A 23,333-nucleotide genomic window follows, 5' to 3' on the forward strand; every position below is an offset into this window, starting at 1 on the left:
AGTCAGGAACTGTCAAGCTCATTTTTGCCTGACAGCAAAAAAGGGTAGTCTCCTCTTAAACTCTTAGTTCAGTGTTGTTGTAAATATTTGTAAGTTTGGTACATGTCATTTCATGCATGGAGATTGTGTATGGATAGCTGAGAAATTTTGGACGTAAGTGAATTTGAGAGAAAAGACATCTGGCTGTAGAGCTTGAGTCCTATCAAAAATAAGAGGTGCCTAAGGTGAGTAGTTACTGAACAGGGCAAACACTCATTCTCAGTAGCGTGCATAGCTTCTCCTTTGTGGTTTTTGCAGCTTCTGTAATAGATCTTCCTTCTGTGTACCTGTAGATTTCTTTTTGTTTTGGAAGGCTAAATGTGTTGCACTGCATAATAAGATTCAGTTTCTGACCAGAGGACAGAAAACAAGTTTTGTGCTGAACCACCCTGCTGAATACGTGGGTGTTTTTTCTATAGCGTTTTAACTACTTGAGCTGATTTAGTTAAATCTTACTTTGTCTCATCAACCAGTAATGGAAAACATGAAATCTGTGTGTTCATGTTCTTTTACTTTGTGAGAATGGATTTCTTTTTTTTAAGAAGTATGTTTTTGAACTTTTTTCCTTGTATAACTAAGGGGTGGCTAATGATATGATGAGAATGCTTGTTTAGTGGTTGCAGTCAAGTCAGTCATGTTCAAAGGGAAGTTCTATTTACTTGGTCTTTTAATAGTCAAAAATTGCAAATAGGATCTTTACTGTAGCTATTCGCATGGAGGGCCTCATTTTCAAAAACTTAAAATTCCAGTTGTTGTTAAAACTGGAGATGCATCTTTCCATGGATTCAGTACAAGCCTGAGTGTTGGAAACAAAATGTATGTAGTCTTATTTTAATTCCACCATTTCTGTAACTTGATATATGTCCTCTTTATTTCTCCATCTGAAAATCCAAATATTAAAATATTTATGAAAACTTTTAAGGCTAATTGCAGTTTCAGTGCGTAACTCTTGTGTGATGCTACTGCTATTATGAAAATTAATTTTCAAAATACATATGCCAAAGCTATGCTTGGAACATGCACATAATGTTAAAGTTAAAGAAGTTGTTTGGATCTGTAGAGAAACCTCAATTAAGTATTTCTCTGTAGGTGTAAATTTAAACATCCATAGATGAAATTCTGAACATGTTTCTGCAGATACATGAGGGGGTTTTTTATTGATAACATACACGTGTCCAACGCTCTCTGACTGGATTCTTTTAGATATTCCATATGTAGAGGATTTAATGTTTAATACCAAATTTACATATTTGTAGATATTTGATGTTGCATGGGAGTTTGATTTAGCAGGATGATACAGCAATTTACTTAAATCACAGTACAAGTTACATTTAGCAGAGTATAGTAGTTGCAATATACAGTCAAATCACAATACACATGTGATTCTCATTACTGGTCTCCATCACAATGCTGGGCATCCCCAGTTGTTGGGAAGGAATATGTGGGTTGAAACCAGGCTCAAGCCTGTTGCTCTCTTCAAAGTTTTTTATGTTAGTTGTACAATTTTTATACTGTATATGCTATACTGAGTCTTTATACTCGGTTTTGGCTCTATACTGAGTTTTTATACTCAGTTTGGCTGAGCCATGTATACACCCACCCATTCTGGCCTCACTAACTCAGGAATATATTATTATTATTATTATTATTATTAACTCAAGGGCAGTTACACAGCCATTTGATTCCCTCAACTGTTGTAGCCATTTATCTAGAACAAAGGCTACCTCCCATCTGCTTTGTGTTGAGGTAAGTTCAGCTTTTTGTAACAGTTGTCATAAGTCACTCCCTACTTCTTCACTTAGCTTCATGAGTACTTAGTCCTTGCCTGTCTCCTCAGAGCCTCCTTCCATTGTAGGAGCTCACTGATCAATCACAATGTGAAGTGTTTAAATTTTTTTACTTGAAAAAGAGAACTTTTCTGTAAGATACTTTTTTGACGTTGTGTATAAACATACTTTATTGTTCAATAATTCCATCATTTATATTGTAGGTCATGCAGGAGTCTCTGCGAGCATGATGAAGAAAAGAACTTCCCACAAGTAAGTTGCTAATATCTTTCCTAAAGTGTAGTTCCCAATAACTGGAAGTACTGTTCTAGAAGTGTATCTGTATTGTTCCAGTCATTTTGCTCTTGAAAATCATGTGGAGTAGTATTCAGACAGTGTATGTGTGTAGAGTCAGACTTTAATTCTTTTGGGAAGACAATGGGAAAGAATGCACCATTGGTAGAGTTCTAAACATCATTTTGAATGTTACTCTGAGATAAATTATCCTGTCAATACAATTCTGTAATTTACTCAGAGACAAGAGGTTGCAAACCAGAAATTGGGCACATGTACTCTAGGATTCATTACAGCTTTAGTTTTTTAAAAGGATTTTTCACTTTTTTTTAAAATAAAGAACATACTGAAGTACTTCTATAAAGCAGCTGCTATTTGTGTGAAGGATACTTGCTTATCCTTACATTCATGGCATGTATTATTCTCTCTACTACGTTTTGAAATAGTAGCAGCTAAATGCTGCTATGAGTAAATGTGAGAAGATAGGGGTAATAGCTTAGACATGATTGATCTTAGTGTCTAACAGCTAGATGTTGCATCTGGCTGCATCTCTGGTGGGTAAACTCTAAAATAAGCTGGGGAAAGGTGAAATTTATTAAAATGCTACTAGTTATATTTTGAGTATGAAGTCCTATAGTAGCGATATACAACATGCATCAATCCAAAGCAATTTGTCTGTCAGAAATATCTTCTGTGATTAACATTTGAATTAGTATTAACTGTTTCCCAGACACAACACCTGATGTAAAACTACTCTAATTCTTTCCACCAACTCTTCACTATTCAGTCTTGTCTATCTCCTTACAAGGCAAAGATAAACATTTATTTGTCTAGAGACAGGTAGAGTTAAAATTTAATTTCTCTTGTTCTTTTTCAACCGCTCAGAGAAAGGAGTGTATGATGGGAAGACTATCAGAGGTGGGTTGCCTTTTGTACTTGAGGGTGGCTAGATTTGTCTTTATTGTTGTGTTGATATACACTTATTTAAATACCTAAATAGGTTGTATATTTTTTAGCATAAAGGCTTTTATGAGGCATATTAAGTCATGATCCTGTCACATGATTTTGAGGCATTTAACTTAAGCGCCTGAGTTTTATGTTAATTTAGCCTAGTTTAATTGTTTAAGAATTGTTTGGTAAAAGTTTTATTTTGTACCAAACCAAGATGACTTTGTGTGCTGCTCACTGACTTCTCTGAGAATGACAGACTAGTGCAGAGTTGTTTTTATTTGATATTCATTGCTTACGTTTTTGAAATGAACAGTAAGTAGTGCTGTAGACATGTTTATAGTAAACAAGTGGGATATGAATCACTATTTAAAAATGTATGCTGATACTACTATGAGCTGTTACAGCAGACCATGAATTAGTAATGCATACTTTGTCATTGATTTAGTTATGATGACTTTTACATTCCTCATTTAAAGAAAAAGAGGAACAAGTCTACTGGCACTTGAAGGCCATAGGGGAGATTCTAAACTAGGTTCAGAAGTTCATGGGGGAGGGAAGAGCCAACAGGATGGAACAGGGCATGGTCCAGTAACTGAGGAAGTGATAAAATGAGCTATGTGGATTAGTCTTCAGAACTCTTCTTAACTAAAACGGTAGTTAACCATTGACCCTTTTGGAAGGGGGTCCCATGGTTATAGGTCAGCTGCAAAAGGGCAGTTCTTCTGAGTGCTCTGTCAGTGTCAATGGGTAGTGATGATCTCTGTGAATATGAAGCCGACCCTATTTGTGTCAGATCAGTCAGTAGTCTCTTGGCTCTCATCCTTTCCACCCTTGGTGCGTAAGTAGAGTGCACAAACCAGTGTAAGTATAAAATCTTCTTTATGCTCTCCAGGTTTCTCATAGTTGGCAGTTCAAGGACTTTTAGGTGGACGCTGTATCTGCAGTTTAACGACCACTGTACTTATCCCTTGTGAATTTCTGATCACACTTTAAAATAACTTGTTGTGGTGGGTTATACTTGGCTATGGGCCAAACTCCCACCCACTCACTCACTCCCCTTCCTCAGTGGGGCAGGGGGAGAAAATAGGATGAAAAAGCTCATGGGTCAAGATAAAGACAGGGAGATTGCTTTACCAGTTACTGTCACAGGCAAAACAGGCTTGACTTGAGAAAATTAATTTATTGCCAATTAAAATAGATTCAGGTGGTAAGAAACAGGAAGACAAACATTAAAACACCTTTCCTCCCCCCTTTCCCATGCTCAACTTCACTCCTTCACTCCAGACTCCTCTACCACCCACCACTCCCAGGGTGGTGCAGGGGAAATTGGGGAAGGGAGTTTACAGTATGTACATAACGGTTGCTCTCTGCTGCTCCTTCCCTCTTGTACTTACTTTCCCCCTGCTCTGCTGTGGGTTCTCTACAGACCACAGTTCCTGTCAGGAAAATCTGCTCCAGCATGTGCTCTTCCAGGGAAGACAGTCCTGTCAGGAAAACTCTGCTCTGGCATGGGTTCTCCATGGGCCACAGTTCCTTCAGGAAATATCGAAGTGCTCCAGCATGGGTCCTACACAGGCTGCAGTGTGGATATCTGCTCTAGCACCATGGAATACCTAATTTTCTGAACTTGGTGTTCCCTCTGCTGTTTCTCACTTTTTTTTTTTACCCACTTTTTTTTTTCCCCTCCTCCTCTGCCTGTCCAGTGTGGTTTCTTGCCCTTTCTTAAATATGTTTTCACAAAGATGCCACTAACTTCGCTGATGGACTCAACTTTGGCCTGCAAGTGAGGCCATTGCCGAGCCAACTAGAACCAGCTGTGTCTGGCACAGGGCAGCCCCTGACCTCTTCTCATCGAGGCCACCCCTGCAGGTGTCGTCATGTGTGCATGTATGTGTGTCCGCTACCAAAACATTGCCATGGATACCCAATACACTTGTAATCCTAAGAAAATTAATTTCACAACTGAATAATGGCTTTTGAAGGAGTACAGAAAGTACTTTAAAACTTCTGTCTCTAGTAATGTGCCTCATAGTCTGAATATTAAGGAAAAAATAGTTTATAACAATACTCTGATCATACGATCCCCTGTTAGTGACAGTCTATAGTAAGATCAAAATTCTAATTTGGGCCCTATTTTTAATAACTTTTCTACATGGCACCATGAAATATATAAATTGTACTGACCCTTGCTACTCTGCTTCATTTGTACTGTTTTCTAAATTTCTTTGAAATTTCCATGATCTGGTTCTGCTAATAAAACTTTTTAATGTAACGAGATTTTACTTATCAGCTTAATGCCTTCAAGATAAATACTCAGTCGCCGAGGCCAGCAGCTCCAGTGCAGCAGCAGAGCTCTCAACCATGGTGTACAGGGGGGTTTCCTGAACCGGGGGAACCTCGGGGAGCCGTGAGAGCTGCCAGGAGCCCGCAGCTCGCACAAGAGCGGCTGACGAGACCTGGGCGGGGCCAGGAGCAACGGCGGGAGATTTAAACGTGGTGTAACCAACACTAGCACTCAGTCGCCAAGGCGAGCAGCTCCGGTGCCGGCATGATCCGCAGCGGAGCGCTCTAGCGCTGTGTACAGGGGGGTTTCCTGAACCAGGGGAACCTCAGGGGGGATCGCGAGAGCTGCCAGGAGCCTGCAGCTCGCGGGATGGCGGCTGACGAGACCTGGGTGGGGCCAGGAGCAACAGCAGCCAAGCCCCACTCCCCACGTATAAAAGAAGCCCCTAGGGAGCGCTAGCAACCAGGAGCGCCGTGACCAGGGCGGGCAAACAGGGCGTGGCGTGTCAGTAAGGGTGTGGCGCGGCAGTTTGTATGGCAGTTTGCGTGGAAGGGTGTGCAGGAAGGGCGCTGTAGCTCTGCCAGCAGGACCAGGGAGAAATGGTATCCACCTGGCAGAAGGCTATGTCCACTCTAAACTCTGCACCCACCGCAACTGACACAGCTTCCCAGACAGAGCTCCAATGGGAACACGCTGCTACCCAGGTGTCAGGCTGCAGGGTGTGCCCTACTCTTATGCCAGTTACCGGATGGCAGTAGTGAGCATGCCTGTGGGAGGTGTGCCCAGGTAGAGAAACTCCTCAGCTTAGTGACAGAGCTCTGGGAGGAGGTGAGTAGGTTGAGGAGTATCAGGGAGTCAGAGAGAGGTAGACTACTGGAACCGCTACCTACCTTCCCTGGGACAGGCCTGTCAGGCAGACAGGACACGTGATACAGAGAATTCTCTATCCTCTCTCCACCCGGCAGAATGTGGTGACTTAAGGGATAGAGGGCAATGGCGACAAGTTCCTGCCTGGCGCAGCAGGCGCGTCTCCTCTGTGACTACGCCACCTTCCCAGGTGCCCTTGCATAATAGGTACGAGGCTCTGCAAGTGGAACTGAACAATGACGAGGATGATGGTTCATCCAGGTTGGTGTTGCCAAGGTTAAGTCGGCCTATGTACTGTGTCAAAACCACTTCCATAAAGAAAAGAGATGAGTTATTGTCATAGGAGACTCTCTCCTGAGGGGAACAGAAGGTCCAATTTGCCGACCGGACCTACTTCTCAGGGAAGTCTGCTGCCTCCCTGGGGCCTGGGTTAAAGACGTGGTGAGAAAACTTCCTACCCTGGTACGGCCCTTGGATTATTATCCATTATTGCTTTTTCACGTAGGCAGCAACGAAGTGGTGGTGGTGAATGGAGTTTACTCCAGTTGGCGGCCGGTCACAAGTGGTGTTCCCCAGGGCTCTGTGTTGGGGCCAGTTCTGTTTAATATCTTTATCAATGATCTGGATGAGGGGGTTGAGTGCACCCTCAGTAAGTTTGCAGATGACACCAAGTTGTGTGGGAGTGTTGATCTTCTTGAGGGGAGGAAGGCTCTGCAGAGGGACCTGGACAGGCTGGATCGACGGGCCAAGGCCAATTGTATGAGGTTTAACAAGGCCAAGTGCAAGGTCCTGCACTTGGGCCACAGCAACCCCATGCAACGCTACAGGCATGGGGAAGAGTGGCTGGAAAGCTGCCTGGCAGAAAAGGACCTGGGGGTGTTGGTTGACAGCTGCCTGAATATGAGCCAGCAGTGTGCCCAGGTGGCCAAGAAAGCCAATGGCATCCTGGCTTGTATCAAAAATAGCGTGGCCAGCAGGACTAGGGAAGTGATTGTCTCCCTGTACTCGGCACTGGTGAGGCCGCACCTTGAATACTGTGTTTAGTTTTGGGCCCCTCACTACAAGAGGGACATTGAGGTGCTGGAGCGTGTCCAGAGAAGGGCAACGAAGCTGGTGAAGGGTCTGGAGCAGAAGTCTGATGAGGAGCGGCTGAGGGAGCTGGGATTGTTTAGCCTGGAGAAAAGGAGGCTGAGGGGAGACCTTATTGCTCTCTACAACTACCTGAAAGGAGGTTGTAGAGAGGTGGGGGTTGGTCTCTTCTCCCAGGTAACAAGTGATAGGACAAGAGGAAATGGCCTCAAGTTGCGCCAGGGGAGGTTTAGACTGGATATTAGGAAATTTTTCTTCACTGAGAGGGTTATCAAGCATTGGAACAGGCTGCCCAGGGAAGTGGTTGAGTCGCCATCCCTGGAGGTATTTAAAGGACGTTTGGATGATGTGCTTAGGGACATGGTATAGTGGTGGTCTTGGTAGCGTTAGGTTTACGGTTGGACTCGATGATCTTAAAGGTCTTTTCCAACCTTTACGATTCTGTGATGCTGTGATTCTGTGAAGTCGCAACAAGAAGTCCAAGGGCAATCAAGAGAGACTTCAAGGCCTTGGGACGACTGGTTAAGGAATCAGGAACACAAGTAGTGTTCTCCTCTATCCTCCCAGTTTCAGGGAATGATGAGGGAAGAAACAGGAAGACCCAGCTGATCAATACCTGGCTCCGACCCTGGTGTCACCGGCAGAATTTGGGGGTTTTTGATCATGGGTTGGTCTACATGACACCAGGCCTGCTGGTGACAGATGGGGTACACCTGTCTTAAAGGGGGAAAAGGATCTTTGCACAAGAGTTAGCAGGGCTCATTGAAAGAGCTTTAAACTAGATTTGAAGGGGGAAAGGGATAAAACCAGGCTCGCTAGAGATAAGCCTGTGGGCGGCAGGCCAATGTTTGAGGGACGGTGTGCTAGCAAGGTCCTTCGGTCTGCTCCACAATGTGCTGAGTACACTGGAGCACATTTGAAATGTCCCTGTACTAACGTGTGCAGCACCCTAGCCATCTCAGTGGAGGTAGGGGATGGAGATCTATGTGGCAGCAAAGACACAAGGGTTGTTGATGTGTTAGAAACCACGGAAGTGCCTGAGAACAGTTACATAGGAATTAGGGCTTCTCCCCCAAAAAAGGTGGCAGGATCAATAGCCCAACTGAAGGGCATCTACACCAATGCACGCAGCATGGGCAACAAACAGGAGGAGCTGGAAGCCATTGTGCAGCTGGAAAACTATGACATAGTTGCCATCACGGAAACACGGTGGGGTGACTCACACAACTGGAGTGCTGCAATGGATGGCTATAAACTCTTCTGAAGGGATAGGCAAGGAAGGAGAGGCAGTGGGATAGCCCTGTATGTTAGGGAGTGTTTTGACTGTCTAGAGCTTGACGATGGTGATGAAAGGGTCGAGTGTTTATGGGTAAGAGTCAGGGGAAAGGCCAAGAAGGCAGATATCATGGTGGGAGTCTGTTACAGACCACCCAACCAGGATGAAGAGGCAGATGAAATATTCTGTAAGCAGCTGGGAGAAGTCTCACGATCACTAGCCCTTGTTCTCCTGGGGGACTTCAACTTACCAGGTGTCTGCTGGAAATACAATACAGCGGAGAGGAAACAGTCTAGGAGGTTCCTGGAGTGTGTGGAAGGTAACTTCCTGACACAGCTGGTGAGTGAGTCAACTAGGGAAGGCGCCCCGCTGGACCTGTTGTTTGCGAACAGAGAAGGACTTGAGGGTGATGTGATGGCTGGAGGCCGTCTTGGGCACAGCGATCATGAAATGATAGAGTTTTCGATTCTTGGAGAGGTAAGGAATGTGGTTAGCAGAACTGCTACCTTGGACTTCCGGAGGGCAGACTTTGGCCTGTTTAGGGGCCTGGTTGACAGAGTCCCTGGGGAGGCAGTCCTGAAGGGCAAAGGAGTCCAGGAAGGCTGGACATTCTTCAGGAAGGAAATCTTAAAGGCGCAGGAACAGGCCGTCCCTATGTGCCGAAAGACGAGCCGGCGGGGAAGAAGACCGGCCTGGCTGAACAGAGAGCTTTGGCTGGAACTCAGGAAAAATAGGAGAGTTTATGACCTTTGGAAGAAGGTGCAAGCAACTCAGGAGGACCACAAAGATGTCGTGAGGTTATGCAGGGAGGAAATTAGAAGGGCCAAAGCCCAACTAGAACTTAATCTGGCTACTGCCGTAAAAGACAATAAAAAATGTTTCTATAAATACATTAACAACAGAAGGAGGGCTAAGGAGAATCTCCATCCTTTATTGGATGCGGGGGCAAACATAGTGACAAAGGCTGAGGAAAAGGCTGAGGTACTTAATGCCTTCTTTGCCTCAGTCTTTAATAGTAAGACCAGTTGTTCTCGGGGTACCCAGCCCCCTGAGATGGAAGACAGGGACGGGGAGCAGAACGAAGCCCCCATAATCCAAGGGGAAATGGTTAGCGACCTGCTATACCACTTAGACACACGGAAGTCTATGGGGCCGGATGGGATCCACCCAAGGGTACTGAGGGAGCTGGCAGAAGTGCTCACCAAGCCACTTTCAATCCTTTATCAGCAGTCCTGGCTAACCGGGGAGGTCCCAGTTGACTGGAGGGTAGCAAATGTGACGCCCATCTACAGGAAGGGCCGGAAGGAGGATCTGGGGAACTACAGGCCTGTCAGCCTGACCTCGGTGCCGGGGAAGGTTATGGAGCAGATCACCTTGAGTGCCATCACACAGCACGTACGGGACAACCAGGTGATCAGGCCCAGTCAGCATGGGCTTATGAAAGGCAGGTCCTGCTTGACCAACCTGATCTCCTTCTGTGAACAGGTGACCTGCCTAGTGGATGAGGGAAAGGGTGTAGATGTTATCTACCTGGACTCTAGTAAAGCCTTTGACACCATTTCCCACAGCATTCTCCTGGAGAACCTGGCTGCTCATGGCTTGGACGGGTGTACTCTTCTCTGGGTAAAGAACTGGCTGGATGGCTGGGGCCAAAGAGTTGTGGTGAGCGGAGTTAACTCCAGTTGGCGGCCGGTCACAAGTGGTGTTCCCCAGGGCTCTGTGTTGGGGTCAGTCTTGTTTAATATCTTTATCAATGATCTGGATGAGGGGATCGAGTGCACCCTCAGTAAGTTTGCAGATGACACCAAGTTGTGTGGGAGTGTTGATCTTCTTGAGGGGAGGAAGGCTCTACAGAGGGACCTGGACAGGCTGGATCGATGGGCCGAGGCCAATTGTATGAGATTCAACAAGGCTAAGTGCCGGGTCCTGCACTTGGGCCTCAACAACCCAATGTAACGCTACAGGCTTGGGGAAGAGTGGCTGGAAAGCTGCCCAGCAGAGAAGGACCTGAGGGTGTTGGTTGACAGCTGGCTGAATATGAGCCAGCAGTGTGCCCAGGTGGCCAAGAAAGCCAATGGCATCCTGGCTTGTATCAGGAATAGCATGGCCAGCAGGACTAGGGAAGTGATCGTCCCCCTGTACTCGGCACTGGTGAGGCCGCACCTCAAATACTGTGTTTAGTTTTGGGCCCCTCGCTACAAGAAAGACATTGAGGTGCTGGAGCGTGTCCAATTAGCACATTTGGGAAATGCCAGTAAAACTACCAGTATTGACTGGTTTTGGTGCATGGTAGGTGCTGAATAAATAGGAAGATGCTGTGATTCATTTTGTCACATTACTAGCTGGAAAGAAAACTTATTTGGTTATTTTGTGCTATATATGAATTAAGTAGCAATGCATCTCTTGTGTTGTTCTAAAAGGAATGAAGTTGCTTTGTTTCTTTGGTCAGCCACCCTTCTTCAAATCAGAAACATTGCTTATTTTAACTTATTTATGGAAGCTGTAGTATAAGAAACAAGCAAATTATAGGTGCACACTGAGAGGTAGTTTTCATTAGGAAGGTTAGTTTCTTCTACCTACAAGAATGATCTACAGCTGAACTTCTTGCATGGTCTCCTGGGGAGTTCTGATAAACCATACTTGGCATGTCCTTGGATATAGTTTTCATTCAAATTCCATTAGTGATTTGAAAGATAAAATATAGGTATGCTTACTAAATTTGAAAGAAGCGTTTTGGGCTGCATACTTCTTCAAAAATAATTGGTAAGTACAGAAAGATAGTAAACAGAAAACACAAGACTTGGAAAATGTGGCTTAGCTATAATCAACTTAACCTTCTGTCAAGAAAACCATTTAAAGTAGATGATAATTTTGAGGACTCTTCCAGGCCTACTTATCTATGATGCTATTTCATTATACATATTACAGAGAGGGGGAATGCACTTAACATGTCTCTGAAGCCTTCAGCATACAGAATATTTCAGGAATAATTGGAAAAGCTGTAGACTGATAATATAGACATTTTTATGAAAACTGTTGCTTTCTTTTTTGTATGAGTTAGTAACCTTTTTTTCCAGAAATGTTAGCAAAAGAAAATGCTGATAAAACTCAAATATACTTGAGAGTTTAGTTAAAGCATGATGTTTTGCATAACCATTTTTAAAAATTAATTTGGGGTTGTATGGATCATGTTGTTTACTGCTGAGGAAAGTCTTCTCCTTCCGCTATTCTCCAAAAAAAAGCTAGGATAACATTTTTCTTAAGTTGTATGAAGAGAATTGAACAGCGTGATAAATTCTTCTTGCTTCTGAGGGCCAGGATTAGCATATTTCATTAGGGGATTGGACTATCTACACAGTAGCAGAATTAAGTGTTAAGGCTCCCAATGGAAGAAATAAAATTCACGAACTTGTCAGTGAAGTCGTAACTTAATTGCCGATGTCCTGGGAAATTAAGGGAATAGAAAGGAGAGGTTTCTTTTCTACCAGATCTTGTTCATCTTTTTTATGTCACTACAGGAGAGACATTTGCTGAATAAAATAGAAGGGAAACATTTTGGGCTTTCTGATTATAGCAATTCAAAAGGTTATGTACATATGTGTTATTCTGCTTATCAGAGAAACGACATACTGTTGAGATAAAAAGAGGTTTGGGAAAGTTACTGTTATCTTATATAAAAGTATACTGGTAGCTATATTACCAGGGCCTGTAGTGACAGGGCAAAGGGCAATGGTTTTAAACTGAAAGAGGGTAGATTTAGATTGGATATAAGGAAGAAATTCTTTACTGTGAGGGTGGTGAGACACTGGAACAAGTTGCCCAGAGAAGTTGTGGATGTCCCATCGTTGGAAGTGGTCAGGGTCAGGTTGGATGGGGCTTTGAGCAACCTGATCTAATGAAAGGTGTCCCTGCCCATGGTAGAAGGGTTGGAACTAGATGATCTTTAAAGGCTGACCATTCTATGATTCTGTTATTTGTAGTCAGTTAGAAACCTATGTTTTCTTTCTTATTATGTGTTCAGATGCAAGCAAAAATAGTTTTTCTTTGGCAATTTATTAGTTTGAAAATCATATTTCTTGCTATATGAACTACTACAAATGAGAATGAGTGGCTGTCCAGTAGTACAGCCTTCAGCAAAGAAAAACTTGAACTGCAAGTATACCTAGCTGCTGCTTGATTTGTAACTGCAGTTATTATGCTTTTTGCTCTCTCCAAGGCGTTTTAAAAGGTAGTTACCAATTTGAACTTAATTATGTAATCTTTTTCAATCATATTTTTTAAAATTACTGAAGCTTTTATCTTAATTGTGCAAATTTAAATGTTATGATTATGTTTTATAGGCAGAAAGTAAAATTGATTGTGTGGTTAAACATGAACAGTATTATTTTACCTTTTTCAACTTTAACTTTTTAGCTTCAGTAGCAGTTGGTTTTATTCTGTGAGGATGCCTTAAAATGGAATTAAGATTCATTAAAACTAAATAAATTAATTGCATGCAAAACAAACTCATTTTCACTGTGCCCAAGAACCAGATCTCTCATCTCATTTCTTCATAATAAAATATTACTGAGACTATTATATTTTTTTTTTAAAAAAAGTAAGACTTGAGCAAGAACTAGTATTTGAACATGTGTTCAAGTTTCTGTGGAAAATTAGCACCAACTTTGCAGGGGAGTGCCTCTTAACTGGAAGAGGTTAGCATTTCTATAATACTTCTAACTTTGACAACACAGATTATGAATGCAGACTGACCTCCTTGATAAGGTTAAGTCATCACAAAAGTTAAATTTGACAATAGATACTGTGGAACTCTGCTAAGATTTTCATGGAGAATGAAAGTCTGGAGGTGGGACAAGCTGCTGAAGGAATTGTACATCTTGGGTTTTAATAGAGTTATGATTACATCTTCAGCATTACTAATTTTATATACTGTTTGTATTATTCTTTAAGACTAATTATGAGACTTTACTGATATTGCTATTTGTGTCTTTTGGATCTCTGTCATACATGGGCTGCTCTGTGAGCTTTCATTGTTCCTGGAGACATTTCTCTTTGGTCACTGTCACTAATCTAAGGATGGATGTTGTTTTCTGCAACTGATTTTTCTTTTCTTAGATGTTGTTTTTAAGCATGCTAGTGATGTGTATATTTTATTGCCATTTAAATGAAGTGTACTATAACTGGTAACTAATCCAGAAACTTATTTTGGAATTAGCTAACATTAGTGAGAATTTTAATCAGGCAATCCTCCAAATATCATTTTAGGAATGAATATGCATATTGTAGCATGCTAAAATAAAGATAATATACATTTATCACCAATGTACCCTCGTAATGTTCATATGTTTCTTTACTTGTATTCACAACTGTCAGTTACTGGGGTTTTTTTAACTGAGTAGAATAAAACTTGTGTAACACTGTTTTAGTGGGTTGAAACTGTCAAATAACTTACATGACTTTATCAGAGCAACTGATATTCACTGGAACGAATCTTTCTGTGCAAGTTGGATTAAAAAAATGAGGAAGGGTAAAAAGTATATTTAATCTATTATCTGCATTAAAGAGTATCCCTTCTATTGCTGTGACCTTTGCATATAATTTTTCTTGTGTTGTACTAAAAAGGAATGTTAGAAGAATATTGTCGCTACCATGTGTCTTTAAAAATACTTGAAGTCAAAGATACCTGTAAGTGCAGAGGGAAGCGAAATTTCCTTCAGGTGACAACACAGGTTAGGGAAAACAAATGCTTTGAAGAATTTTAGTCGACCACCACTAATGTTTCCACTGACTTCTTCCTCCTGGGGTAAGGGAATTATGTTTACTGTTCTGCAGAGAGCAACAAAGTAGCAAAAGTATAATACTGTTACATAACATTGCTCTTTGAGACATGCTTTAGGGTTTTAACAAGCAAGTTTTACTTTTAATGTTCAGTGTAGCAATGGCTAAAATAGTTATTTTGGCTTAAGCAAACTAATTTTAGAAACTACTATTATGAAAGCAACTTTATACAAAATGTTGAAAGTGTTCCACTACTTTTCAGTGTGGTGTTTTTTTTTCTTTTTCCAGTACAATGTAATATGCTTTATACCCTAATTTTAATGTATCTTTATTAATATATAATAATATATTGCCTTCTTAAAGCATACAGCTCTTGTCCGGAGTAGAATTTTGAGTATGTACTTGTTTAATATTAATGTTTGTATCTGTGTACAGAAAGCATAGAAACAATGTTGGACCAAGCAAACCTATTTCTCAGCCACGAAGAAACATTGTAGGCTGCAGAATACAGCATGGCTGGAAAGAAGGGAGTGGACCTGTAACACAGTGGAAGGGCACAGTTCTTGATCAAGTTCCTGTAAATCCCTCTCTCTATCTTATAAAGTATGATGGATTTGATTGTGTGTATGGACTAGAACTGCACAAAGATGAAAGAGTTTCAGCACTTGAAGTCCTTCCAGACAGAGTTGGTAAGAGGTTTTTTCCTATATGTGCATGTGTTGTCAGAACATTTAAATTTTATTAAATTACTTTTCATCACATGACAGATAATCTAAATGCTCTGTTTAATTTTTCTTGATTTCACAAAGATTTGATGATACCAGAGAGCATAGTGCTGTCTTTTGTCTTTAAATGGTATGCAGTAAATTCTGTATTTTTTCCTTGTTTGGAGTCTTATCCCTAACAAGCTTATGTACATGTAACATTGATATTTCTATTAAAATTTAAACTCTGAGCCAGCTGAGAAATGTCCTGGCTATGTTGTCTTGTGTATGACAGTAATTATGTGTTTGGTTGGGGTTTTTTTTCCATGTGCTTTCCCTAGATATTAATACAAATGGAGGGAAAAAAGCATTTTCTAAGTGAAATAACTTGACTAGTAACAAGGCTTTACTGGTTTTCATAATTAGCACTGAATTGTTAAACTGCAGGTTTTTCCAAACTGTAAAGTTCAAAGTTTATCCTAGTAATTACTTATTTCTGAATGGAATAAGTTCTTGTTTTTCCTGACTGCAAAGAGATCAGTAGCAGTCTCTAGAATGGGGTTAGGGGGAACCAAACCAAACACCTTCATTAATAACTTCATACAGCTGCTCTGTGATTTAACCTCTATTCCTCTCCTCCCCCCCCACAATACAAATATTTAAAATACAGACACTGTTCTTTTCTGTGGCCTATATTGGTCTCCCTTTACCTTGCATTATGACAGTTTGATTAATTGGGGGGGGGGTGTGTGTGTGTGTGTGTGTACAATGATGGAAAATGTCAATAAGAGTGTTAACATGTTAAAATAATTCTTCAAGTTCTGCAGTTCTTTGGTCTTCAACTCTCTGGAATGGACAGTATTTGTTTTGTATGTGAATTGACTAACTTTCAAACAAATTTATTCATGAATCTGGATAAAGATTATTTTTTAAAAAGACTTATTTCTGTACTTTTGAATGGATATACTTATGAACTGCTACTATTTCAGCTTCATCTCGAATTAGCGATGCCCACCTGGCAGACACAATGATTGGCAAAGCTGTGGAACATATGTTTGAGACAGAGGATGGCTCAAAAGATGAATGGAGGGGGATGGTCTTGGCTCGAGCTCCTATTATGAACACATGGTTTTATATTACCTATGAGAAAGATCCTGTCTTGTACATGTACCAACTCTTAGATGACTATAAAGAAGGTGACCTTCGCATTATGCCTGATTCCAGTAAGTAGGCCAGTTACTTTTTTCTTCTGGAAAGCAGCATCTCTCTCTGTATTATTGTTTGGCTTATTGTTTATGTATGGAAAAGAGAGTTGACAAACAAGGATCTTTTTAAGTATCAAAAGTAACAAAGGTTACAGTACAACAGAAAATACATCTGTATTAAACAACTTCTGAAATATTTTACTTGAATCAGTGGTGAAATATGCAATAGATACTGGAAAATCCTTTTCCGTAATAATTCCTAATTCTGATAAAGATATACATACTATTGTGGAAGAGATTACGCTTAGATTTTTTTAACAGAAACTGACAAACTAGAAGCTGTCCACTGTTATTTTCTTATAGAAGTGTCACAAATCAAGAGCCACCTCAAGGAGCTGTATTTCTGAAGCAGTTCTTATAAGAATAATGTTTTGGGGCTAAAATAGTCAGATTAATTTAGTTTGGGTAGGCATCTTCAGTTTGGAAAGCTTTTGAATAGTTTCTTGGAGGAAAGAAGCACTAATATTTTGAAAACTCATTTTCTCTCATGTGTTTAAACACATAAACAGGAAAAATTTTTCAATAGGTTAGGAGGGATATTTTTTCTTCCTTTCTTGAAGTGAAAGTTATTGGGATTTTTCCTATAAATATAGAAGGATTTTCACAGAATCAGTGTTGTTCAAGAGATTTGGATAGCTAGTACTAAAAAAGAAGAAAAAAGTTTGTCAAGAATATTGTACTCTCATTTCTCTCCTGCACCTCAAAAACACTTCTCTGACAGAGAGGCAATTTTGGCTTTAAAGTAAATTATTAATTAGATAACTAGTGTTTGGCTATGCAATGCACTACATAAATATTGTTTAAAATTCATTCATTGAGTTTCTGAGACTGTCTTCCTTCAGATCTAGTGCTGATAACAAATAGTCTGATGGCTGAGTAAACAAGTGGCACTTATTTGCATAACCTCTGTAGAAATCCTATGTTTTTAGATTTTTTCCAGCCTAACAAAAAGCAACATATCTGTGGCTTGAAGAGAGTGAGCCACAAATGTTAATGCAAAAAGTGACCTTCCTATTCCTAAAGAAACGAATAAAGCAAGCTCTTTCAAAGTTGGCACCTCCAAATACCTTGCAGTTCCTTTTTAAATTCTGCTTTGCTTTCTTCCATCTTAGAAAAATAAGCTAAAAGGCTTATGCTTTCCATATTTAAGAATTAAGTTTTTAATGCACTCTTTTTTTCCTGAGACTATCTACTACTTACCTCTGTTTCTAAGACACTGAACTATGAGCTACCTTCCCTGAATCTTGACCTTTTACAGACAATGTGAATTGTGTCCTTAAGGATACTTCTGGGTAGATTTTGCTAGAAAAGCAAATAATATAGTTAGACTTCTCAACAGTATCCATTCTAGTGTGAAATCGAAAGCCCCTTTTAACAGCATTATTGATTAAGGAGGTTACACTTAGCTTGGAAGATGTGGTTTTGTTGCAATGGCATGTTTGCACTGACATTTTGGATAAAGCGTGTGGGGAGAGGGAGTTCTAGCACACCTACCTTTCTGTTAGAGACTCAGTGCCTTGTTCTGCTGGGGGCTTAAATTCAATTATCTACAAACATGTTCTCTAATTGGTGTGTAAACCTTCATGTCAAAAGATTTACTTTTCTAACCAATTGAAGTGCTATTTTTTACTTCATAAAATTGAAGACCGTATTACCTAAAAAAAAAAATATTCTGTGACTAATTTCTAGAAGCATGGCAATAGTTAGGTGCTTGTCTGAACAACTCAACTTGTTTTAGACATACTCTGCATTTTAAACTTGTGATTGTTTCTTAACTTTTAAAGAAGGCTCTGCAGTTTTGTATATTGGAAAAAATCCATAAATGTCTACTAAAGTACATTGTATTTTCATATTACAGATGATTCACCTCCTGCAGAACGGGAACCAGGTGAAGTTGTGGACAGCCTGGTAGGCAAACAAGTGGAATATGCCAAAGAAGATGGCTCAAAACGGACTGGCATGGTCATTCATCAAGTTGAAGCCAAACCATCTGTCTATTTCATCAAGTTTGATGATGATTTCCATATTTATGTCTACGATTTGGTGAAGACATCCTAGACGTCATCATGAACTTCTGCCAAATTTGTAGAACTATTAAATGTAAAATTTGTAGACACAAAGACTCGACTGTTTTTCAGTTAAATGAAAGCTTAAATGTCCCTGCGAACCCACAATCTCTGCCAGCAAAACTGTTTTGTTCTGAATAATACAAATTTATGTGAACGTGACACATTTTGTGTAAGAGAACTCCTTTTCTTGAAGGAAGTTGATATATTTGGGTGGGAGAGAGTTAAAAGGAAAGAACAGCTACAAATTCAAGCTGTGTGAAGTCAATCTAGTATTGTAATCTAGATTTTTTCATAGATTTTAACTTTTTCTTCAACCTTGCACTCACCTGTTCAACTGCCACATGCAAGTGTAGTTTGCTATTTTCGATATGCCTTCTTTTGTAACATTAAATTTAATTTCTTGGCTACTGGCAGTCCTTGTTTTCTGGGTTGGGACAGAGGTGACTTTTCTGAAAGGTTTAAACAGTTTGTGCAGCAGTAAGGAGTGCCTAACCCAAGTAACATCAATCTACTGTGTTTCTACACTTTATTTCAAATTAAGCTTTTTAAGAACTTGCAGTACATGGAAATACTTGTGCATTTTTACTAGTCACAGGGCAATAGGATATCAAGTGTTTGACTTGCGCACCTTTCAGTGAAAAGGCTTTAAACTATAAAAATATATTTAATCTGTATAACCAGTTAATTATAAAATGCAGGTTAAGGGCCTGTGTTTACAAGTTGTAGGAACCAGTAAAATACACACAACAAAGCTGCCTTTAATCCTAAATGTTGTACTCTGTTTTGTTATACACATTTCTTAGCAGAACCCAAGTGCTTGGTGCCACAAGTTTAACAGTATATATGCTACTTAAGAAGACTTTAGACTACGCATTGGCAATCAGTAGTCTCTCATTTAATATCAGAACCTAGCAACCTGGATGTTTGTGTATGGACTTAGAAACCTAATAGTAGTTAATCTTTTACACGGTAAATGCAATCTGATGGGGGTGGGCGGTCCTTTTACACTGAAGACCTCCTTTAGAGAAGAAGCATTTGTTGCCTTCTGCTCAGTCTGCTGTATTCCTTTGCTTTTTGTTTTGTTTTTTGCTATTGTTTTTAACCATTTTGGTTCAAGAAGGCATCTTCTCAATGTATTATTTTTCTGGCTTTTCCACATAAGGAGTGTCCAGACAAATCTACAGTTTAAACCTGTTGTTGCCTTTTGTGGTGTCCTTGCTTTGAGGTATGCCGTTAACATGAATTTCATTCTATGAACACTAGAGTTCTGCATGCCAGTGGTGTACTATCTAATGGGAGCTATAGACAGTCTCAGTGGTTCAGTCATCTGCATTAGATTGTGGATGTAAATAGCAGCCCACAGCAGCAGAATCCTTTCACAGTTTTAATCTTGCAAGATAGTTGTAAATCAAGGTTAGGGTATTTGTTGTTTTTTAAGTGTAGAAACTTTTAAAAGCATCAGAATTGTAACAAGGATCAGCACAGCAACAAAATTGTCATGTTAAAGCAGAGCTCTACAAGCTTCAAAGCACTGCTTCATAGAAATACAGTATGTGAAGAATGTGAATACAGTCAACACTATTGATGGAAAGAAGGAATACATAGATATCCAACCTTATGCTGTTAGTGGAAGGATGCAGGAGAAGTACTGTTAATCAGAGATCAGAGGTCTGACCTCTACTGTGGGTATTCTTAATATCAAAGACTCAGTGGTTTAAGCCCCTTTCTGTCCATTTTTTTTGGCCTGATTTCATATTTTAGCCTTAAGGCTTGTGCCTCATTATGCTGTTAAATGGTAATACTGTATAAATATGGTATCTTAATTCTTTGTCCCTTGCTACTATATTGCATTATGTCCTGTATTTCATCATGGGCAACCAAAGGCAGGCTATTGTCTTTCAGTTCACAGCTTCTCAATCCAGTCTTTAAGCACTAAGTACCTGAGTCAGTAAATTTTCATTGTGTTTTGAACAAAGTGAGCAGATTTGCAACACAGTGCTTTCATCCTGCAGATCTGTTATGTGCTTTCTATTGACTCTTAAGAGTCCTGCATGTAAATCTCAAAGCTGAGCCTGGCTCCATGAGCCCAAGTTGATATTTGTGGCACAAGAATGAGTGTATTGATTACACACAAAATACATGAATAACTTAGTACAATGAATTTTGGGCTTTACATCTAAGGAATATAAGGTTTGTTTTGAAATATTTGAGGTTTAGGTCTACTGGAACATTTTTAGCATTAGGCTTGCATTTGTGGGTTTTATGCAAGCCACTCATACACCACATATTTTGCTAATTAGAATATAATCTATACACTGTCAAATTTTATGGTTATTTTTAGATGTCCCCGTTGTCTGTTGCATGGGTTTTTTTCTTTTCATCTTTTTTCTTAAGGTTGGGGGGGGGGGGGGTGTGGTTGTTTTTTTTAATAGCTTAAACCACCTTTTTGAGACTTGAGACTAATTCCACTCCCTGCCATCTGCTTTGGGCTTTGTTTTAGGCTCATGTTTCAGATCTGCATGCAGTGCTTGCATTACCTTAGTAACTACATGTTGGTCCCTTGTTCTAGGGGTTCAACATTACTTTCCAAATTTATCATAGGGCTTGTGATGGCACAAGCCATGGATCTTTGTATAAAAGTTATTGGCCTCTCTCATTTACCTGCTGTAGTATTGTTGTATATTGTGTGTGTGCATGATGTCAGGCTGCCATGTAAAACTTTTTAAAAGGAAAAAAAAACACCTTAAATGCAGACCATCCTTTTTTGCATGCTTAGAAGTTTAGAACGTTCAATGTAACAAACTAAAGTTGCATGTTATAATGTTTAGGTTTGGGTTTTGTTCTGTTTTTATTTTGTGTTCTGTTTTTTGTGAATTTGCTTATTGTGCTGTTTGAATGGTTGTTAGTAGGATTAAATGCACTGGTGAGGCGAACATAGTGCCAACGGAAGGTAATTTTCCAGTTGTATGTGTCATACAGCATTTGAAGGGACCATGTATTCTGTTCAAGAAAAAATAAAATCACAATCGATAAATAAAACACTACTTTTTTTTTCTTTTGAGTGCCAAACCCTAAACTAAGTTGGACTACATAAAGACTGAAATACTTTGGGGAAAATCCTATTTATTGCAATAGGTATAAGCCTTCTTTAAATGAATTCTTTAAAAATTGAGGCTTCATCTTCAGATAGAATAGATTACAGTTGCTTCAGGGAAAAAGAATTATGGTAAAAGCAGTTTCCGGTTCCTTGAAAATGCTGTGCTTTTTGTATTTTACATCATTAGTGCAATTTGGATGGTTCTTGGTATGTGTATAGTTCAAAGGTCTTCGTGTTCACATTTTAAAATTAGGTAATGACTTCATCTTTAGAGCTCGGTTTCATTATTTTTATTTTATTTCTCTGCATTTAGAAGTATGAACACTTTAAATCTGTTACTTAATTCTGTAAGTAATTTTTATAATTATGATGTAACTCTATCCTTAAAACATTTAAAATAAATCCTTTATGTGCAACTCATGACTGTAAATTTTATTCTCATGAGCAAAATGTAGTGATGTGACTTCACTGTGAAGAAGCATTTTCTTCAGTATTTTAATTAAAAAGGACTTAGTATTTTAAAGTTGAGCCATATATGCTGGTATAATACTTCCCCCTATGAAATAATTTTGCTTGCTAAGTCAAATATTTTTTTCTTTTTTTTTTTGCCAAGTAAGTATGAATGTCGATAAGATGGAATTTGACTGAGGTAAAGCATAATGCTTAAATTGTATTTCACCAAAAGCAGAAAAATTCCTCCTCAGGGGTTTATGCAAGTCTGTGAGGGAGCCTCTTATTTCCAGAACACACTATAGCTCACACTGTTAGCAGTAGTTCAGCAGCGGGGAACAGTGGAAGTGTTTGTCAATGTTTAGCTGATACATTTGTCTGCTTTGAATTAATGTGCTTAACTAAAATTTGAATTTTATTTTACTCAATAAATCAAAAAAAAAAAGATAAGTAGAATTTATCCAAACCTAGAGGTGATGAGCAGTGAAGAGCAGAAGATGAGCAGAATACCACAATGCTGTGAATTTCCTTAAGACACATAAGTTCTTCATACTAATGCATGAACACTTAATTATTTTATGTCGTTAAAGGTAAATTACCAAGTCTGACTTTGAATATTGAAATGATGAGATTTTCCTTATTCCTCCCTCTTCCCTGATTATAGAGGGGAAAATCTTATATGGATACCCCAAAATATATTTTTGGCACCAAGTTGCCAACATCCCTGGACAGTGGGAAGGACTGCACCCTCAGCAAGTTCACAGATGATGCAAAACTGGGAGGAGTGGCTGATACACCAGATGGTTGTGCTGCTGTTCAGAGGGACCTTGACAGGCTGGAGAAATGGGCTGACAGGAACCTCATGCAGTTCAACAAGGGGAAGTGCGAAGTCCTGCACCTGGGGAGGAACAACCCCATGCACCAGTATATGATGGGGGCTGACTGGCTGGAAAGCAGCTTTGCAGAAAAGGACCGGGGGGGGGGTGGTAGTGTCCTGGTGGACACCAAGCTGAACATGAGCCAGCAATGTGCCCTTGTGGCAAAGAAGGCTAATGGTATCCTGGGCTACCTTAGGATATTGTTGCCAGAAAGTTGAGGGAGGTGATCCTTCCCCTTTATTCAGCACTGGTGAGGCTGCATCTGAAGTACCATGTCCAGTTCTAGGCTCCCCAGTACAAGAGAGACATGGACATACTGGAGAGAATCCAGTGAAGGGCCACGAAGATGATGAAAGGACTGGAGCACCTCTCCTATGAGGAGAGGCTGAGTGTCACCCGGCTCTATGGGGACAGACAGGTTCTTTTGGGGATCCTTTGCAGAATGATGATAACACTAACAGTTACAATTAAAGCTTTATTTTTTAGCAGAATTTTATGATCAGCATAGAATCTTACGATCAGAGCA

General features: G+C 40.1%; 1 protein-coding gene across 5 annotated transcripts in view; it reads left to right on the plus strand.

The window, feature by feature from the left end:
* Positions 1–21,888, plus strand: part of LOC142402972 (spindlin-Z) — a 106,184-nt gene extending 84,296 nt beyond the window's left edge. For all 5 annotated transcript variants that reach the window (XM_075489005.1, XM_075489004.1, XM_075489009.1 and 2 more), the window contains 4 exons: positions 2,030–2,078; positions 14,780–15,033; positions 16,038–16,271; positions 18,172–21,888. In XM_075489005.1, the coding sequence (XP_075345120.1) occupies positions 2,030–2,078; positions 14,780–15,033; positions 16,038–16,271; positions 18,172–18,371 (737 nt within the window). In that variant the 3' untranslated portion in view covers positions 18,372–21,888. The remainder of the gene's footprint in view (positions 1–2,029; positions 2,079–14,779; positions 15,034–16,037; positions 16,272–18,171) is intronic.
* The last annotated feature ends 1,445 nt before the right edge of the window (positions 21,889–23,333 follow it).

The sequence above is a fragment of the Mycteria americana genome, assembly GCF_035582795.1.
Source record: "Mycteria americana isolate JAX WOST 10 ecotype Jacksonville Zoo and Gardens chromosome Z unlocalized genomic scaffold, USCA_MyAme_1.0 Scaffold_18, whole genome shotgun sequence".
Lineage (NCBI taxonomy): Eukaryota > Metazoa > Chordata > Aves > Ciconiiformes > Ciconiidae > Mycteria > Mycteria americana.